The sequence below is a fragment of the Chiloscyllium punctatum genome, chromosome X, assembly GCF_047496795.1.
Source record: "Chiloscyllium punctatum isolate Juve2018m chromosome X, sChiPun1.3, whole genome shotgun sequence".
Classification (NCBI taxonomy): Eukaryota; Metazoa; Chordata; class Chondrichthyes; order Orectolobiformes; family Hemiscylliidae; genus Chiloscyllium; species Chiloscyllium punctatum.
The window spans coordinates 22,450,502-22,469,563 of NC_092791.1; the positions used below are offsets into that span (position 1 = coordinate 22,450,502).

A 19,062-nucleotide genomic window follows, 5' to 3' on the forward strand; every position below is an offset into this window, starting at 1 on the left:
GGACTGGCGGTGATTGTCCAAGTGCATGACAGACTTTTAAAGATGGTGCGGGCACAAGGGATTTTGGTGATTTCTGGGATATCCATTGAGTAGTGGCATGTTCTAGGAATGGCACATGGTAAGAGGGGACTAGAATTGGATGAGAGATGCCATCGGGGCAGGGTAAGTAATTCTTGCAGGAAGTTTGGTAAGATACATTGATATAACTCACTTGGTCTCATGATGAAAACCCTCCAACAAATTTCAACGCTGCTCAGATTTAGCCAACAAATGTGGTTTTCAGCCATTAGTTTCAGCTGTTAATTGATAATATTTTAATAATTAACAGCATACCGTAGAATTAGTGGGAAACAGTGTGATGAAAACATGCTGGTTCACAGACCCACTGTTAGAACCTGAAAAAGGATAAGACTTGAATATCCTCCTTCTCATCCCTTTGTATTCCCATCAAACAGTTGGTAGGAGGTCACATGTTATTTTCACAGATAACAGCATTAGATAAGTAAATTCCTATGGCGTCACCACTGGCTCCTGGTTCTGTAGGAGCAATGATCAACTGGAAAGCAGACCGAATGGTATCAATCAGATGAGGGAAGCTATATACAATACTTGTTCATATTCGATAGCCACACTTTGGATGGTGGGAAAAGATCCTGCTCACAAGGCAAACTTCTGTGCAACATGGCCGAATCTAATCAATCCTATGCTGGCAGGTTTGGCAGCCACTCTCACACACTGCAAACTCCCATGAGTAGCAATGTGTCAATGGCCAGATAATTTGTTACAGTGATATTTGTTGAGGGATAAATCTGCTCTTTTTCAGCTATTACTCTGGGTCATTTACACAGACCTAAGAGGGCAGGAGAGACCTCAGTTTATCACCTTATCTGAAAGATGGTATCTCCAATGTGTGCCTCCCTGGTGTGAAACTTGAACCCACGACATTCTGAATCTGAGGTGAGAGATCCTTTCACCTTCCAGACCCTTTTACATAAATTCAGGCTGTCACCATTTTCCTGTGCAAAGGAAGCATCAGCTGAACAAGATGATCAGGTTGTTTTGGGTGCAAAGATTCTACTCAATACTCAAGTGGGCATCAGGGATCTTCATGCCAACCCCACAGCTTTCTTGAGAAAGAAGGATTTGCATAATGTTCACCTGATATCTGAACACAGATGCATCATTTGGAACAGCAATGACTGTTATTTTGGAAGCAGCCATGACATCTTTACTGTGTGGCATCTGATGATGCCGGTAACAACTTATTTATGGCACCTTTCTTGTAATGAAACATTGCAAGATCCTTCAGGAACGCTACTCTACGATACTGAGCCACTTCGGGACAATAGGTCCAATGAACAAAACTTAAAGAGGTAGGGTTCAATAAGTATCGTAGAGTAGGAAATTGAAATGGAGGGAGAGAGGGAATTCCAAAGCCTTGTGTTCTAGATACCTTGAAAGTGTCCTGCCTATGGAGGAGCAGTTAAAATTGAGAATGCACAAAAGACCAGAATGAGAGAAGTGTGGAGATCTCAGAGGGTTGGGGGGGCTTTGGGGAGATTATTGAAACAGAGAGGGGAAAGGCCGTGGAAGAATTTGTAAACAAGGGTGAGAATTTTAAAATCAAGATATTGCTTGACTGGAAACCAATGGAGGTCAGTGAGCATAGGGGTGATAGAGGAACAAGAATTGCTCTGAGTTAAGATATGGGCAGCAGAGTTCAAGGTGACCTCAGGTTTATGGAGGGTAGGATGTGGGACACCAGGCAGGAGTGCTCTGGAGTAATCAAGTCTAGACGGCATGGATAAGGGTGACACCAGGCAAGTTGAGACAAGCTTGAAGTTGAGCATTGTTATGGAGGTAGAAATAAGTGGTCTTCATGATGGTGTAACTATGAGGTCAGAAGCTTAAGCCAAGATCAAATGATACAGCATAACGTGTTCCTCAGACAAGTGTGTCACAAGTTTTTTTGGGAGAGCTTTACCAATGCTCGTAGTCTATTCAAAATAAGGGTAAGCTTTTCACAATGTTTGGTGTGAACTGCCTGCACCCTCCCCAAGTCTCAAATGTGTACTTCCCCAGTTTGGTACAACTGTAAAATAAGGGTTAATATTCTTGGTCCTGGCATTACTGAGCCACAGAAATCACTCATTCCGCAAGCTTCTCAGTTTGAGATGGCTGAGTGAATCATGAATATGATGAGAGCTCTTGAACAAGGAAAATTATACTAAAATGCAGATTTAAAGATAAATATTGAATTGATGTACTGTGTTTTCAACAAGAAGCAAGCAACAAGCAGGCATCACCTCTTTTGAAGTACACAAATACATGATCAGTGTTTGATCTACCTTGTGCTGAATCATATGGTCCTAATGAAATGTAATGAAGCCTGCAATGTTAATAGAGCTCAAAAATAAAAGCTGCATTGCAAGAATTAGATACAGTTTGAAAAGCTCTTTTTAGTTACAACAATCTAAATTAGTATATGTTGATAACCCTTGGTGTATATTATAATAAGTACAGTCACCAGCCCAATTAGAATGCAGCATTCATGTTGTTCAGTAGGCAAGCTTAACTTTTTCTTCTTGCTTGTGTTGGGCTCTGGTTCAAAACCCCACCCAAATAAATTTGCCATTTGTGAGCTTGATCAGTCAAGGTCAGTAGACTATTTGACCAGGTAATACCTCACAGCTAAACACAATTTTGGCCCTACCCAACAACAATGTCTGCAAGCAAGGCTTTGATTCATGAGCCTTGTTGCAATAACTGAGTTATTAAGTGCATAAAGGCAGACTCTTTTTTAAAGACCATTGCTGTTGTTGAGACCATTGTTGTTTTTCTTTATTTTTCTCATTTTTGGTTTGAAATGTGCACTGAAATTGAGAATGGGATCTCAAACTTTGAGCAGTAGCTTATTTGCGAAAGGAGGAGAGAGCAAACAAACTGATGTTTGTTTATCGGAATTGGCTTGGAAAAATCATTGCGGGTTAATTTTGGTCCTAAAAACATGACAGACATTTCAGCACTAAGATATGAGAAGGTGACCAAACAGGTGGATGAGGGTAAAGCAGTTGATGTGGTGTCTATGGGTTTCAGTAAGGCTTTTGATAAGGTTCCCCATGGTAGGCTACTGCACAAAATACGGTGGCATGGGATTGAGGGTGATTTAGCGGTTTGGATCAGAAATTGGCTAGCTGAAAGAAGACAGACAGTGGTGGTTAATGGAAAATGTTCATCCTGGAGTTTAGCTACGAGTGGTGTACCGCAAGGATCTGTTTTGGGTCCACTGCTGTTTGTCATTTTTATAAACAACCTGGATGAGGGTGTAGAAGGATGGGTCAGTACATTTGCAGATGACACTAAGGTTGATGGAGTTGTGGATAGTGCCGAAGGATGTTGCAGGTAACACAGGGACATAGATAAGCTGCAGAGCTGAGCTGAGAGGTGGCAAATTGAGTTTAATGCATGTAAAAGTGTGAGGTTGTTCACTTTAGAAGGAACAACAGGAATAAAGAGTACTGGGCTAATGGTAAGATTCTTGGTTGTGTAGATGAGCAGGGAGATCTCAGTGTCCATGTACATAGATCCCTCAAAGTTGCCACCCAGGTTTATAGGCTGTTAAGAAGGCACATGGTGTGTTAGCTTTTATTGGTGGAGGGATTGAGTTTCGTAACCATGAGGTCATGCTGCAGCTGTATGAAACGCTGCTGCAGCTGCACTTTGAGTATTGCCTACAGTTCTGGTCACCGCATTTTAGGAAGAATGTGGAAGCTTTGGACAGGGTTCAGAGGTGATTTACTAGGATGTTGCCTGGAATGGAAGGAAGGTCTTACGAGGAAAGGTTGAGGGACTTGAGGCTGTTTTCGTTACAAGGAAGAGGTTGAGAGGTGACTTAATTGAGACATATAAGATAATCAGAGGGCTAGATAGGGTGGACAGTGAGAGCCTCTTTCCTTATATGGTGATGGCTAGCATGAGGGGGCATAGCTTTAAATTGAGGGGTGATAGATATAGGACAGATGTCAGAGGTATGTTCTTTACTCAGGGAGTAGTAGGGGTGTGGAACGCACTGCTTGCAACAGTAGTAGACTCACCAACTTCAAGGACATTTAAATGGGCATTGGATAGGCACATGGAAGAGAATGGAATAGTGTAGGTTAGATGGACTTCAGATTGGTTTCACAGGGCAGTGCAACATCGAGGGCAGAAGGGCCTGTACTGAGCTGCAACGTTCCGTGTTCTATGTTCTATGTTCTATGTTCTATGTGTTATGCTCAAGGACTGGCAGAGGGTTGGATGTGACATTGGTCAATCAAGAGGAGGCTAGTACTGGCCAGTCAATCACAGAGAATGTTGAAAAAGAAAGTGAAAACCATAGATTGAATTGGTTTTGACTGAATTTTGGAGTGGCAGAAGACTGTGTACTTGGAAGCTGCTAGCATGGAAGCTAGTTTTGAGTTTACTCTCTGTGATTTTATATTCAATTAAAGAATTGTTGAATGTTCTGTGAAAAGAATGAGAGTTTATCAGAAATAAGTGACTATTTCAACAGAGCCTGCTTGAAAGCTGTCTGGCTTGAAGTGATTTCAGAATTCAAGCAAGATACTATCCCATGTACCTGTAATACAACACATCATTCAAAGATTCCATAAATATTGAAATAGTTATTGAACTGGTAAATAAGAATTCTCTTATTTTCTTCTAACTTATCTGTTCTAAGTTAACTGTCTGTCTGTGTGTGAGAATGGGGTTATGAATAAAGAAGATTGAGTTTAAATCACAGACATTAATTGGATGACCTTGTTGTTTAACTTTGCTCTGTTTAAGTATTAATAATAAATTGTTTTTTTTGTTTAAACTATAGACTTGGTTTCCTAAATCTGTTTTTCATAAAGTCTGGTTAGGAACAACAGGCCAATTTTAGGGAAATTGAATATTTTTAATTTCACAATGTTGTGAATCCAGTAATAGCGAGTTTGATTTAGTTTGGCTACAGCCATTTTCTAGTCCTTTGGGATCCCCCCTGACTCCAGTGATTCCTGAAAGATCGCCACCAATACCTCCACAATCTCCTCAGCTTTCTCTTTCTGAATTCTGGGACATAGTCTGTCTGGTCCGAGTGATTCATTTACCTTCGGACCTTTCAGCTTTCCCAGCACCTTCTCCATAGTAATGGTCACTACTCACCTCTGCCCCCTTACCCTCTTGAAGTTCTGGTATGCTGCTGGTGTCTTCTACTGTAAATACTGATGCAAAATACCTATTCAGTCCCTCCACCATTTCTTTGTGCCCTATTACTACTTCGCAGCCTAATTTTCCAGTAGTCCAATGCCCACTCTTACCTCTCTGTTACCTTTTATATATCTTTTAAAAAAGCTCCTACAATCATCTTTTATATTACTAGCTAGGTTACTGTCATATTTCATCTTCTCCCCCCTTCCCTTTTTTAGTTATACTCTGCTGGTTTTTAAAGGCTTCCCAATCCTCTGGTTTCTCACTAATCTTCACCACATTGTATGATTTTTCTTTGGCTTTTATGCTGTCCTTGACTTCCCTTGCCAAGCATGGTTGCCTCATCCTCCCCTTAATATGTTTCTTCTTCTTTGATGAGTTTCTGCTCTGCCTCCTGAACTACCCCCAGAAACTCCTGCCATTGCTGCTCCACCGTCTTCCCTGTTGGGCTCCCCTTCCAATCACCTCTGGCCAGCTCCTCCCTCTTGCCTCTGTAATGACTGTACCTGTACTCAATTGTAATAGTGTTCCATTTGATTTCAGCTTCTCCCTCTCAAATTGCAGGGTGAATTCATCATATTATGATCATGGCCCAATAGGGGTTCCTTCAACTTAAGCTCCCTAATCAAGTCTACCTCATCTCACATCACTAAATCCAGAATTGCCTGTTCCCTAGTGGGCTGTACCACAAACTGCTCCAAAAGACTATCTCATGGACATTCCACAAAATCTGTTTCATGAGATCTGCTATCAACTGGGTATTTCCAGTCCACCTGGAGGTTGAAGTCCCCTATGAGTATTGTAATAGTATTTTTCATATAGGCCTTTTCTGTCCCCTGGTTTATTTTCTTCCCCACATCCTGATTACTCTCGGAGGCCTGCACACAACTCCCATCAGGGTCTTTGTTTTCCTTTGCAGTTCCTCAACTCCACCCACTTCGATTCTACGCCTTCCAACTTGACATCACTTCTGGCTATCAATTTAATTTTGCTTCTTACTAACAATGCGCAATCCCACTCCCTCTACCCATCTCCTAGTCCTTTTGATAGGATGTGTAGCCTTGGGTATTTTAATTCCCAGCCCTGATCCCCAAGCAGCCATGTCTCTGTAATATCCACAACATTGTACCTGCCAATTTCAGTCTGTGCAACAAAGCTCATTTACCCTGTTTCGTACACTGCGTGCATTTAAGTACAACATCTCAGTCCTGTGTTGACTGCCCACCTTCTCATAGTTGTCCCCTGACCTTCTGTGCCTGAAGTTAGATTCCTGATCCTTTCCATACTCTCTATCCTATTACTTGTTCTGGAAACTTTAAAAACCTCTGTACTGCCTCCTTTCACATTTTCCATGCAACAGAACCCCCTACTGCACTATTTAGTTTTGCGCCCTACATACAGCCCTGGTTATGAAATTTTCCAGGACTCTGGTCCCAGCATGATTCAGGTGAAGCCCTTTCTGTTAGAACAGATTCTTCCTTTCCCTGGTACTGGTGCCAATGTCCCATGCATGTGAACTGTTTCTCCCACACTAATCTTTTCAGCCATGAGCTTACCTCTTCAATCTAGTTGACCCTGTGCCAATTTTCTCATGACTCTGGTAGTAATCTAGAGATTATTACCTTTTTCAGTTCTGATATTTAATTTAGCTGCTCCTATTCTGTCAGCAGAACCTCTTTCCTCTCTCTACCTACAGAAACTACAGCAACTGGATCTTTCTTCTCCTGCTCCAAATTCCTCTCAGCCCAGGTGAGACATCCTGAACCCAGGGAACAAGGCAGGCAACATAGCCTTTAGGACTCTTGATCCTGACCACAGGGAATAATGTCTGTTCCCCTGACTGTACTATCCCCGATTACAACTACATTTCTGTTTTCTATCCGCCCACTCTTGAATGGTTCCCTGTATCATGGTGCTATGGTCAATTTGCTCATCTGTCCCACAGCCTCCACTCTCATCCACACAGGGAATAATAATCTCAAACCTGTTGGACAAGCTCAAGGGCTGAGAATCCTTCAGGACCACCTCCTGGATCCCTCTACCTGCCTCGTTCCTAGTCACACATGTCATCAAAATGTGAGATCTACTTGTGGAAGTGACAGGTGACCATGAATTAAAGAATCCAGAACTGTAACTCTTCCATCCATGAGTTAATTCTGCAGTTTGAGATGATTTTTCCACATTTATAACACAATTCAAATGTTTTCTAACCTGTTGTTATCAATTTAAATGAGTTTAATTGTCTTTAAATTTCTTTTCCCCAATAAATTGGCAGAGCTGGCAAATGGGACTAGATTGGGTTGGGATATGTGGTCAGCATGGACGCGTTGGACCGAAGGGTCTGTTTGCGTGCTGTACACCTCTATGACTCTATCTGATTAAGGTTTCTGATTATTATCAACTAACAGTTAGCCATACAAACAAGTTTCACTGCACACCGTAGAGAAACTAACTTTGCTCTGGGTGCAACTGTGTGTGTGCCTCCCTCTTCCTAAACAGAGTGTAATTTCTCAAACTGAAATTTCCACCTTAGGATTTTCATTACCATTTGAAGTATTTAATCCTGATAAATTTGGAGACAGGTTACTATGTTTAGATGAGCCAGCTGTGATCACAGTTGTTTGTGAGGAGAGATGCTTGGTATTATGCTTGCTGTTGGCCAGGGTCGATGGGCAGGAATAAAAGCTTTGGGGACAAAGCAAAAGGAGCTGAAGGTCTGCACAAATTGTTTTCACTCTGTTGGTGGCTTTCTGAAGTACCATTGAATGTCATGTTGTCATGGTGACATGGTCCTTTCATTTCAAAGCACAGGAGGAGCTCCATCTCTCACAAACTGCAGTTACCCTGGAAACTGCTGCCCACTGTTTTTTTTGTTGAGCTTTAGAGACACATCAACTGAATTTACAAGGAAGGGGGAGCACTGCTTTATGAATAGTAACCCCAAATTGGCAAATCCATCAAATAAACACAAACATCAAACATCAAATGGTGTGATTAGATTTAATATTTTACCAGTTAAGGCCCCTTCCATGACATGGATATGATAATTATACATGGACTGCTTATTGGCAACCATAGGGAAAGTGAGCTGTCTTGTCACATCCCTCACTGACTAATACTTGTGTATTAACGACTTATGAGCAGTTTTAGACTTTCAAGTCAGGAATTGCTGCTTCAGGCTGTTTGTCTCCATGAATTCTAATTCAGTGAGCCACAGCTCATCACTATATTAAGTTATACCCTGAATGCACAATAGTTGGTACATATAAAAAGGGTGAAGTTTGTACCCTTTATGATATTAATTAGAGCTGCCATCTTATACCAAGTCTAAAAATGAAACAGCGGCTGGATAGGAATGGGCAGAATGGCTGCTTAGATTAAGGTGTCAGGTTTGGTCATTGAAAATGTTACCAGTCTTAACAAATACCCATTCCCCCAGATCATGTCACATAGAAATAAGTGGACAGGTAAGATTTCTACACTAAAGAATAAACAGAAAACACTGACATTACTCAGGCAGCATCTATGGAGAAAAAATGAGTATGTGCGGAATTTTTCCATGTTCTGGCAGTGATTGTTTTCAATTAAATTCAATGGGCGGTCCACCACATCCCATGCCAACATTTCTTAAACAACTTTTTCCTCTTCAGCTCATTAATTATGCAACTGACCTCAATGGCACCCCACTCCAGAATCGTGTGGCAAGAGAGATGGAAGTGCTGGCCTTTGGCCACAGTCTCACCACTGGTGCCATATTTACATTCCAGCTTCACAGCATTTCATGAACTACCTATTACACTGTGATCCTGCACCACTGTAACCCAACAAATGGCTCTCGATGCCCAATTTCTTCTGCATCCAGCATCTCCACCCCACTCTTATCTGCTCCAGTTGTGAATATTAATGATGCAAACATTCTTTATGGGCTAAAATGCAAGGCCCACTGGATTTGTCTTGGCATCAAGATCTCATCTTCATGATACAGGAACCTGTGAGTTTTCCGGTGCGTACACACCATGGCAGCTTACAGGATACCTGGTGGACAACACTGGAATTTGGCATGGATGATCAGAGTTATTGATGGACTGGAAGGCTTTTCCATCGATGACTGCTGTAGGATAGTGATAGAGCTGAGGTCTCAAAGCCTACAGTCTATAGTGCCTGGCTTCTGGGGGAAGCCAGCGATATTAGAGAATGCCAGTCCCTGAGTTGTTTCACTCACCTCATTGTGGAGGAAGGATATAAACTGGTGTAATCTGGAGAAACTGCAACACCGACAGCCCGGATCCATTTTGGACCACAACCTGGGAGATGCCCCAAATGTCTCCAATTGTTCCTTGGAACAAGCCGCTGACATAACGTTTCAGGGCAGATGTAATCTTAATGGGAACTGGGATGGGATGGTTCTTCTGAGTGGACAGTCTGTTCCAGCAGATGATCCAGTTCAGTGATGATGACCTGGGGTATTCTTAGTCCTTATCTTTGCTTGGTTCCTGAGAATGCAAGTGATGGTGATAATGAAGCCAGTAGATTCAAGGGTTTGGTTCACTGTCCTGTCTCCTTGGATGATCTGCACATGCTGCTGGAGGCTGCTGTTCTTGTTGGGCTCAGTCATGCTGCTGTAATCGACTCCAACTTCCCATTTTCCCCAAGAATACATGAACTGTCCTGGTCAAGTCCCTGACAGTTCATACCCAAATCCCCAGGACTGACCAAAACCCACCCTTTGGGCTGACATTGGATGAACTTCTTGACTGATTTGTGGTAGCCCTTCACTCCCCTGTGGTGTTTAGATATTGCCATTTGGTTGCAGCATATTCAGTGAGTTTGCTGTAGAGCTGCTGGCCCATGCTGTGGGTGTGACACTGTGCTATAAGTGATATATCTACCACTCCCCATCTTGACAAGCTGCCTGCCTCTCTCTCTGTGCTTCCAAAGCAATGCCAGCCACATAGGCTGAGATGTGTGTGCGTGTCCCTGTGTGCAAAGTGACCTGTCAGAAGTACACAAATCATAAGCATCCATGAGTTCCAAATGAAGTCCTGAAGGGCTGAAGGGGTGTGTGAAAGCAGTCATGATGATGTGGTGTCTAGATTAGTGTGGTGCTGGAAAAGCACAGCAGGTCAGGCAGCATCTGAGGAGCAGGAAAATTGACGTTTTGGACAAAAGTTCTTTATCAGGAATGATGAAGAGCTTTTGCCTGAAATGTCGATTTTCCTGCTCCTTGGATGCTGCCTGACCTGCTGTGCTTTTCCAGCACCACTCTAATCTAGACTCTAGTTTCCAGCAAATGCAGTCCTCACTTTTGCCATGATGATGTGGTGTGGCTGGTGGCTTATATGGACATAGGTTGGAAGAGGACATGGAATATGGGGGAACTGAGTAGTGAGAGTGGAGTTGTCCAAAGACCCACTGAAGCAAGCAGTGCCACCAGGTAATTCCTTTGCTTTCCATTTTAGGAACTACCACCATCGAGTTTCTGAAGGAAGGAGGGGAGAATTGGGAACTGCACAGAAATGAGGTGAGTCTAGCTAATAATGAGATGCAAATACATGGAACTAAGTTAGTCGCCACTCTTTAGGAAGGTTCAAAACTCAGCACTGAAACCCTTTCAGAGGAAACATCAGCTTTTTTTTCTCGCTCTCAGCAATCTGATCTTTTCAATGTTGCCATGTTCTCGCAACTTTCCCACCATTGCCCAGGCTGTTCTTTTATATCTTTATTTGTCCATTACTACCACCTTTTGCCTTGCATAGTTCGTCAAGTTCTGATGAAGGGTCATCAACCTGAGAGGTGAACTGTTTCTTTTTCCACAGTAGCTGTCTGACCTGTTGAATACTTCTAATGTTTCTGCCAAAAGATTTAAGATTTCCAAAAGTGAAATTGAATCGAAAAACAGGATTACATATTGGTTATACATTCTTTTGATACTAATTTTGATTCATGATTCTACAGTTTTTAAAACACAGAGGGAGATCCTAAGATGAAACTCTCAGTGTAGAAGTACCTCCCTTTACCATGGACTGTTCTTAAAACTGGACTTCAGTTTAGAATAGGCCACAGGAGTCTAGGCCTTTTGTGCATGAGCTGTAGTGATTGCCTCATGACACAGAATCTGAAAATGCAGAAGCAATGCTTTGTAAAGTCAATGAAGATTTACAATACAGAAGGAAGCTAACTGACCCATAGTCTCAGTGCCGGCTGTCTGCAAGTACGACATACCCAGTCCCCACCAGTGTTCCTGCTAATTTTGTTTTTGTTTGCGCAACCTCTCAGTTCCATGGACAGCAGCGGCTTGTAGAACTGGAAGTCAATATGGCTTATATGGACATTTGCATGTCGATTCTAGGAGCAACTGTCAGAGAATATTGGTCCCCACTCCTCAACCCTTTCCCTGTAGTCCTGCAATTTTTTTTCTTTTCAGATAATTATCAATTACCCCTTTGACAGCTATAATTGACTCTGCTTCCATTGCACTCTTTGGTAGAGCACCACAGATCATAACCACTCACTGCATAAAAATGACTCAAGTCACCTTTGGTTCTTTTGCCATTCATCTTAAAACTTGTTCTTGACTCTTCAGTCAACACGAACAGGTTTCTCTAGTCCAATCTGTCCAAAGTTTGAATCCTTCCGTTAAATCTCCTCTTAACTTTTTCTTCTCCAAGATGAACAGCCCCAGTGGCTCCATCCTTGCTGCTAAATGTCTGGAATCACCTTGTAGGTCTTTTTCGCATTCTCTTCAATGTTGTCATTTCCTTCCTTAAGTTTGGTGCCAGCGGTGATCACAGTTGTTTGTGATATCACTGTTTGTGAGGAGAGATGCTTGGTATTATGCTTGCTGTTGGCCAGGGTCGATGGGCAGGAATAAAAGCATTGGGGACAAAGCAAAAGGAGCTGAAGGTCTGCACAAATTGTTTTCACTCTGTTGGTGGCTTTCTGAAGTACCATTGAATGTCATGTTGTCATGGTGACAAGATCTTTTCATTTCAAACTCAGCCAGCATTTTATAAAGGATCCTTGCTTTTTAACTCTGTCGGCCAGATTTCCCTATTGAGGCAGATGGCTCAAAGCAGGATATTTCCCAACGCAGCAGACCCACTTTGATATAAAGGACCTTGTAACATAGGCTGAGAAGACTGGTGTGATTGAATCAGGCACATAAGCTCTTGGAGCAGATCAGAAGAGGCCACAAAATTGGGTGACTGCTAAAGCAGATTGGTTAGAAGGCCCACCTCTGTTCCCTCAGACTTTGTCCCAATTATTTAAAAGACTGTTTGACCCAAAAGCCTTCACCTCTCACCCACCACCCATTTTCCCTCATAACTCGATGTCCCCTCCATAGCTGTTCATAACCCTCATGCCACCTCTAGAGCTCCACATGTCCCCATGGAACCTCCAGGTCCTCTAATATCCCCCATTCCATCTCCAGATCCCCTTATACACCCCCCCTATCACCTCTATAGCCACTTACTTAAAATCTATTATGAGCAGATCTTAAGAGCCATTTGAGTCAAGGAGCCATACAACACAGAAACAGGTCCTTCGGCCCTGTGGAGATAAAAAAAACCCTTAACTTTTAACAGGCGAAAAGAACTTGCACTCATTCACACTTGATAGTGAAGAAAGAAACTTACCTTCATACAACCCATTCAAAAATTTAAAATTACCTCAAATGGTCAATCTGTTAGGAAAACAAAATTCTAATTACTAAACACATACAAGAGGGTTAATCCTTTAACAGCCTCTTAAAACTGAACCCAGCCTCTGCTGTTGAGATGAAGAGTGGTTTTTGCAGTTTTGATCTTCAACCAAGTGTTCAAAATGGGCTCAGCTTTAATAACGATCCTTGGGAAATGTCAAGAATAAAGTCTATTGGAATTGCAGGAACAGATGGCTAATCATTTCTTTTTGGCTAGATGGCCTGTCAATCAATTCATCCCAGCAGTCTGTTTTTCTTTTCACTCGAATTGAAAGCTGAAGACTGCTTTTCCTCATTTTGGAAGGGCTGGGGATTTTAATAACTTTTCAACATTTCAACAGAATTTATCTGCCTTTCAAGATTGTTTCTGCCTCCTCCATAAATTCATGAAAATCGTACGCTATGAGTTAACACTCTTGGAACAGCTAAAATGGGGTCTGTTTGAACTCCCCTCGAATTTCAAATGGCTCTGCCAGGTTTGGGTTTCCTTCCTGTGTGATTCACATCCTGACCCTTTCCCCAACCAGAAGAAAATAGAAGCTGCCAGAAATGGAAGTGAGACTTCTGCATCTGAATTGAATTGAATTGAATTTATTGTCACCTGTACCGAGGCACAGTGAAAAGCTTTGTCTTGCGAGCAATACAGGCAGATCACAAAGTTAAGTAGCAGAGATAGTAAATAATAGGTAAACAGGGGCAAAAACAAAAACACAGGTACAGGTGAATGTTAAGAGTCTGTGAGTCCATTCAGTATTCTAACAACAGTAGGGTAGAAACTGTTTTGAAACCGGCTGGTGTGTGTGTCCAGGCCTCTGTACCTTCTCCCCGATGGTAGAGGTTGTAGAAAAGCATTACCAGGGTGGGATGGATCTTTAGGAATGCTGGCGGCCTTTCCTTGACAGTGGGCCTGGTAGATGGATTCTATAGATCTGGGTCCAGTCCATCGTTTTTAAAGATTTCTGAAGTTGACTTGATGCTGCAGAAATACAATCCAATGTCTCTATTTATACAGTCCAGGATCCTGAACACTTATAGTGACCACTCCCTCAACCTGTCCTACCGCCTTCAATTCTTTGTATACATATATCTCCCATCCCTCTGCTCCTGCACTCTCTTTAGAAGTGTATTCTTTATTTTATATTGCCTGTCCTCATTCTTCCTACCAAAATGAATCACTTCACACTTCTCTGCATTAACTATCATTTGGCACTTGTTCACCAACTTGTCTATGACCTCTTGAAATTTATCACTATCCTTCTTACAGGTCACCATACTTTGCATTTTTGGATCATCTGCACATTTTTAAATTTTACCCTTTCACCAAAGACTAGGTTGTTAATACAGATCAAGAAAAGTGACTCTTAACACCAATCCCTGGGAAACCACACTGTATACATTCTCCAGCCGACAAACAACCATTCAATACCAACTCCTGTTTCCTGTTATTCAGCCACCTTCATATCCATGTTACTACTGACCTTTCTTTACGAAAGAAGTTGAATCTCTTGTCAAGAGGAAGAAGAAGGCTTATGTTAGACTGAGACGTGAAGACTTAGTTCATAGAGTCATGGAGTCATAGAGATGTACAGCACGGAAACAGACCCTTCGGTCCAACCCATCCATGCCGACCAGATATCCCAACCCAATCTAGTCCCACCTGCCAGCACCCGGCCCATATCCCTCCAAACCCTTCCTATTCATATACCCATCCAAATGCCTCTTAAATGTTGCAATTGTACCAGCCTCCACTCCTTCCTCTGGCAGCTCATTCCATACACGTACCACCCTCTGTGTGAAAACGTTGCCCCTTTGGTCCCTTTTATATCTTTCCCCTCTCACCCTAAACCTATGCCCTCTAGTTCTGGACTCCCCCACCCCAGGGAAAAGACTTTGTCTATTTATCCTATCCATGCCCCTCATAATTTTGTAAACCTCTATAAGGTCACTCCTCAGCCTCCGACGCTCCAGGGAAAACAGCCCCAGCTTGTTCAGCCTCTCCCTGTAGCTCAGATCCTCCAACCCTGGCAACATCCTTGTAAATCTTTTCTGAACCCTTTCAAGTTTCACAACATCTTTCTGATAGGAAGGAGACCAGAATTGCACGCAATATTCCAACAGTGGCCTAACCAATGTCCTGTACAGTTGCAACATGACCTCCCAACTCCTGTACTCAATACTCTGACCAATAAGGAAAGCATACCAAACACCACCTTCACTATCCTATCAACCTGCGACTCCACTTTCAAGGAGCTTTGAACCTGCACTCCAAGGTCTCTTTGTTCAGCAACACTCCCTAGGACCTTACCATTAAGTGTATAAGTACTGCTAAGATTTGCTTTTCCAAAATGCAGCACCTCGCATTTATCCGAATTAAACTCCATCTGCCACTTCTCAGCCCACTGGCCCATCTGGTCCAGATCCTGTTGTAATCTGAGGTAACCCTCTTCGCTGTCCACTACACCTCCAATTTTGGTGTCATCTGCAAACTTACTAACTGTACCTCTTATGCTCGCATCCAAATCATTTATGCTAATGACAAAAAGTAGAGGGCCCAGCACTGATCCTTGTGGCACTCCACTGGTCACAGGCCTCCAGTCTGAAAAACAACCCTCCACCACCTCCCTCTGTTTGCTACCTTTGAGCCAGTTCTGTATCCAAATGGCTAGTTCTCCCTGTATTCCATGAGATCTAACCTTGATAATCAGTCTCCCATGGGGAACCTTGTCGAGTGCCTTACTGAAGCCCATATAGATCACATCTACCGCTCTGCCCTCATCAATCCCCTTTGTTACTTCTTCAAAAAACTCAATCAAGTTTGTGAGACATGATTTCTCATGCACAAAGTCATGTTGACTATCCCGAATCAGTCCTTGCCTTTCCAAATATATGTACATCCTGTCCCTCAGGATTCCCTCCAACAACTTGCCCACCACCGAGGTCAGGTTCACTGGTCTATAGTTCCCTGGCTTGTCTTTACTGCCCTTCTTAAACAGTGGCACCACGTTTGCCAACCTCCAGTCTTCCAGCACCTCACCTGTGACCCTCGATGATACAAATATCTCAACAAGAGGCCCAGCAATCACTTCTCTAGCTTCGCACAGAGTTCTCGGGTGCACCTGATCAGGTCCTGGGGATTTATCCACTTTTAACCGTTTCAAGACATCCAGCACTTCCTCCTCTGTAATCTCGACATTTTGCAAGATGTCACCATCTATTTCCCTACAGTCTGTATCTTACTGTGTTGGGCACTTGAGAGTTACAAGCTGGCCAGGAAAGACCTAAAGAGAGAACTAAGAAGAGCCAGGAGGGGGCATGAGAAGTCGTTGGCAGATAGGATCAAGGAAAACCCTAAAGTTTTTTATAGGTATATCACAAATAAAAGAATGACTAGAGTAAGATTAGGGCTAGTCAAGGATGGTCGTGGGAAGTTGTGCATGGAGTCCGAGGAGATAGGGGAAGGGCTAAATGAATATTTTTTGTCAGTATTCACACTGGAAAAAGACAATGTTGTCAAGGAGGACACTGAGATACAGGCTACTAGACTGGATGGGATTGAGGTTCATAAGGAGGAGGTGTTAGCAATTCTGGAAAGTGTAAAACAGGTAAGTACCCTGGGCCGGATGGGATTTATCCGAGGATTCTCTGGGAAGCCAGGGAGGAGATTGCAGAGCCTTTGGTTTTGATCTTTATGTCGCCATTGTCAACAGGAATAGTACCAGAAGACTGGAGGATAGCAAATGTTCAAGAAGGGGAGTAAAGACAACCCTGTTAATTATAGACCTGTGAGCCTTACTTCAGTTGTGGGCAAAGTGGTGGAGAGGGTTATAAGAGATAGGATTTATAATCATCTAGAGAGGAATAAGTTGATTAGGGATGGTCAACACAATTTTGCGAAGGGTAGGTCGTGTCTCACAAACCTGACTGAATTCTTTGAGAAAGTGACCAAACAGGTGGATGAGGGTAAAGCAGTTGGTGTGGTGTCTATGGGTTTCAGTAAGGCATTTGATAAGGTTCCCCATGATAGGCTATTGCATAAAATATGGAGGCATGGGACTGAGAGTGATTAGCGGTTTGAATCAGAAATTGGCTAACTGAAAGGTTAGGTGGTGGTTGTTGGGAAATGTTCATCCTGGAGTTCAGTTATTTGTGGTGTACCGCATGGGACCACTGTTGTTTTTCATTTCTATAAATGACCTGGATGAGGGCATAGAAGGATGGGTTAGTAAATTTACGGACGACACTAAGGTCGGTGGAGTTGTAGATAGCACTGAAGGATGTTGCAGGTTACAGAGGGACATAGATAAGCTGCAGAGCTGGGCTGAGAGGTGGCAAATGGATTTTAATGTGGAAATGTGTGAAGTGATTCACTTTGGAAGGAGCTGATGGTAAGATTCTTGGTCGTGTAGATGAGCAGAGAGATCTCCATGTCTATGTACATAGCTCCCTGAAAGTTGCCATCCAGGTTGATAAGGTTGTTAAGAAGGCATACGGTGTGTTAGCTTTTATTGGTAGAGGGATTGAACTTCGGAGCCATGAGGTCATGCTGCAGCTGTACAAAACTCTGGTGTGGCTGCACTTGCAGTATTGCGTACAGTTCCAGTCACTGCATTACAGGAAGGATGTGGAAGCTTTGGAAAGGGTTCAGAGGAGATTTTCTAGGGTGTTACCTGGTACGGAAGGAAGGTCTTATGAAGAAAGGCTGAGGGACTTGAGGCTGTTTTTGTTAGAGAGAAGAAGGTTGAGAGGTGACTTAATCGAGACGTATAAGATAATCAGAGGGTTAGATAGGGTGAACAGGGAGAGCCTTTTTCCTCAGATGGTGATGGCTAGTACGAGGGGACATAGCTTTAAATTGAGGGGTGATAGATATAGGACAGATGTCAAGGGTAGTTTCTTTACTTAGAGAGTAGTAGGGGCACAGGGGAACGTTCTGCCTGTAACAGTAGTAGACTGGCCAACTTTAAGGGCATTTAAATAGTAATTGGATAAACATATGGATGAGAATGGAATAGTTTAGGATAGATGGGCTTCAGATCGGTTCCACAGGTTGGCTCAACATTGAGGGCTGAAGGGCCGGTACTGTACTGTAATGTTCTATCATCTGTATTTTTCCATGGCTTTAACCTTTCAGGTAAACCTGTTATGTGCCACTTTCTCAAATGCTTTTTGGAAGTCTATGTACACCACTTTAACTGTGTTACCCTCATCTACCTTCTCTATGAAACACATAAGCATATGAGCCATATCATAATCTCAAATCAAGTTAGCTAAACACAATTTTCCCTTAACAGATTCATGCTGACTTTTCTCAATGAATCCACAATTGTGTTCCTTTTGTCCCAAATTATCATTTCTAAAGGCTTTCCACTATAGAGGTTAAACTTACTGGAAACATACTGATCTAGAGAGTTTTTGTGAACATTTGTTTACCTTAAAACAAAAATGGAGCTTTTCAATATAAGGCGGTTGTAATGTAAAAATCTCTTTTCTGGTGTCCATGCTGCTTCCATAGCTACGTTATGTGCTGACTGTTATCATGGAGTGGTAATTCTCGACATCAGCATCTGAAATGCAAGGCCACCATTATGAACAATAAACTGTAGCTATCACTCATAGATCTGCTGTGCTGGCAGAGCTTTGAGTTCCAGCACGAACAAGATCAGCAAAAGCCCAGTGTTTTTGACCACCTTTTGATAAACTCAATGTTATCCCCCTTTTGCAAACAGAACAAAGAAAAGCAAAAAAAAAATCACATCAGCTAAATCCAGACAGACCACTTTCCTCTGACACTGTGGCTCATACCCATTGTTCTGACAGTTCTAGTTTCTGGAAAGATGTTTTGTTCTCTTTGCTTAACATCCACTGCATTTTTATTTTTTTTTTCTATCTACTTTGCTGACTCAGAGGAAAAGGAACAAACAATTGATATGCTGCATGTTCAAACTGATTGTAACAAAAGAAAGGACTCAGAAGGATTGTTTCCTAAATTGTGCCCTGTACCACTTGTCACAGTTTGCACAGTATGCTGACCCCATGTCACTGCAAAGCTCCTAGGTCACACAGAACCCCCCCCCCCTCAAAGTTACTGTGTTAATAGACAGGGATGATCAAACCTTCAACACTTGGTC

General features: G+C 42.6%; 1 protein-coding gene across 5 annotated transcripts in view; it reads left to right on the forward strand.

Moving 5' to 3' along the window:
• LOC140471221 (zinc finger CCCH domain-containing protein 10-like) overlaps window positions 1-19,062 on the forward strand; it is a 302,904-nt gene that overhangs the window by 74,488 nt on the left and 209,354 nt on the right. For all 5 annotated transcript variants that reach the window (XR_011956897.1, XR_011956898.1, XM_072567156.1 and 2 more), the window contains one exon: window positions 10,692-10,753. Coding sequence is in view for 3 of the 5 variants with exons in the window: in XM_072567156.1 (XP_072423257.1) it covers window positions 10,692-10,753 (62 nt within the window). In the remaining 2 variants the exon portion in view is untranslated. The remainder of the gene's footprint in view (window positions 1-10,691; window positions 10,754-19,062) is intronic.